Source organism: Aplysia californica, unplaced genomic scaffold (genome assembly GCF_000002075.1).
Source record: "Aplysia californica isolate F4 #8 unplaced genomic scaffold, AplCal3.0 scaffold00037, whole genome shotgun sequence".
Taxonomy (NCBI): Eukaryota; Metazoa; Mollusca; class Gastropoda; order Aplysiida; family Aplysiidae; genus Aplysia; species Aplysia californica.
The window spans coordinates 1157199-1158995 of NW_004797307.1; the positions used below are offsets into that span (position 1 = coordinate 1157199).

Genomic DNA, 1797 nt, shown 5'->3' on the forward strand with positions numbered 1-1797 from the left:
CCATATCCCTTACGCGCCACCTCCACCCTTCTGCCCCCTCCCTACACATTCCAGAAAGAAACAAACAAGCAAACGAACAAACACATTGTTCATTGTTTCAGGAAGCAACATCCCTGCACTCCGGACATGTCCATTGATTGATGCTCCGTTGCTCTCTCCAAAATAGAAATCCCCAGTTAAATAACCCACCCCCACCCCCATATCCTCACGGCACTTCGCCTCGCGGACAGAGAAAAGTAGCATAGTGGTTAGGCTACCGGACTCATAATCGTGTGATTGCGAGTTCGGGGGTTCGAGCCTCAGCTCGGTCCGACCTTGTGTCCTTGGGAAAGGCACTGTGCACGAACTTCCCACTTGGCTCGGTCCTATCGGAGACGGACGTTAAACTAGGAAGTCCCGCCCCTTAAATTATAACCTAACAGTGTTGATAGGGGCGTTAAACCCATACCATAGGACAGAGAAGCCGGTCCCTTGCACTATATCAGTCCCAGTGGTTTTATGCACCCCGCATAATTTCTGATTATTTTCCTTTATTATTCTTTGTTAAAAATTAATAGAATCGCAACAATTTCATATTTTTTGGGCTCAGTTTGCATAATTTCAGAATTTCTTTGCATAAAACCGAGGGGACAGCTGCTATATAACTGACCTGTCCATTACAGAGCACCAGTCTCATGCCATACTTCTCACAGTCCCGGGCCAGTGTCTTGAGCGACTGGACAGCCGTGTAGTCCAGGTCGGACATGTGCTCCATGTTCAGCACGATGTTCCGCGGCTTCTCCGCTGGTGGGGAGAAACAAACAAACAAACAAACAAATAATTATTTGAAAGTAGATCTAATACATCAATTCTTCGCCCCCCCCCCAAGGGCGATAAAATGAAGGTGGACGACAATTTAGTTTTAGTTAGGGTTTTACGGCACTTGCAATACAATAAGGTCATACATGTATAAGTGCCGAAGATTAGACGTGTTACAAGAGAGTAACAAACACAAAACAGAAGGAGAGGAGATAGACAAGATATATTTTTTATAGGAAAGAAGGAGCAAACCACACCAGAGCACCCACCCACCAACCATCCACATTCAAGTGGATGACTGCAATAGCATAATTTCTCACATGTGTTTTCACTAAGACTAATACTTAACTTTAAGGTGGAGTCGGTGGCCTAGTGGTTAGGCTACCAGACCCGTTGTCGTGAGATTGCGGGTTCGGGGGTTCGAGCGTCAGCTTCGTCCGGGGTTGTGACCTTGGGAGAGGCACTTTACACGGGATTCCTATTTAGCTCGGTCCTTTCGAAAATGGACTAACCTCTGAACTAACCTAATAGCGTTGATAGGCGCGTTAAAACTATACCATTTCATCATTTTTATTTTTCACATAACTTTAAAATCCAAAACATGTGGTTGCAACTACTACTCACAAAGCATCAGTGGCCAGGATTTTTAAAAATGAAAAGAAATTTTGAAAAAATAATGGATCGCAGCAAAGAATCATCCGTTTGTTAGTGTTTTAGCGTGCGTAATCTGCAGCTTGCACTGTATGCTTCCCGGGAAGCCCAGACTGTTTCTAAGTCGTGTTCTAGGGTCTGCTGGGGTAATGATAGTTGTGATAATGGACCATACTGTAGAGCTCGGATATACGCTAAGTGCAATAACTATTATATATTATTATGAGGTCATTCCAGAGGCGAGTTGTTTCGACCTTGCCGGTCAAGATGAGAATTAGTACCTTCCTGAGATTTCTCGATGGCTTTGATCTCTTAATGCTCGGTGTAAAGACACTAAAAGGCAGACCC

At 44.5% G+C, this 1797-nt stretch overlaps 1 protein-coding gene across 1 annotated transcript in view; it reads right to left on the minus strand.

Annotated features, from left to right (window-relative positions):
* LOC101862854 (sodium-independent sulfate anion transporter) overlaps positions 1-1797 on the minus strand; it is a gene marked incomplete at its 3' end in the record, with an annotated part of 123726 nt that overhangs the window by 811 nt on the left and 121118 nt on the right. Inside the window, 1 exon segment of the mRNA XM_005091896.3 lies at positions 650-783. Coding sequence (XP_005091953.3) covers positions 650-783 — 134 coding nt within the window.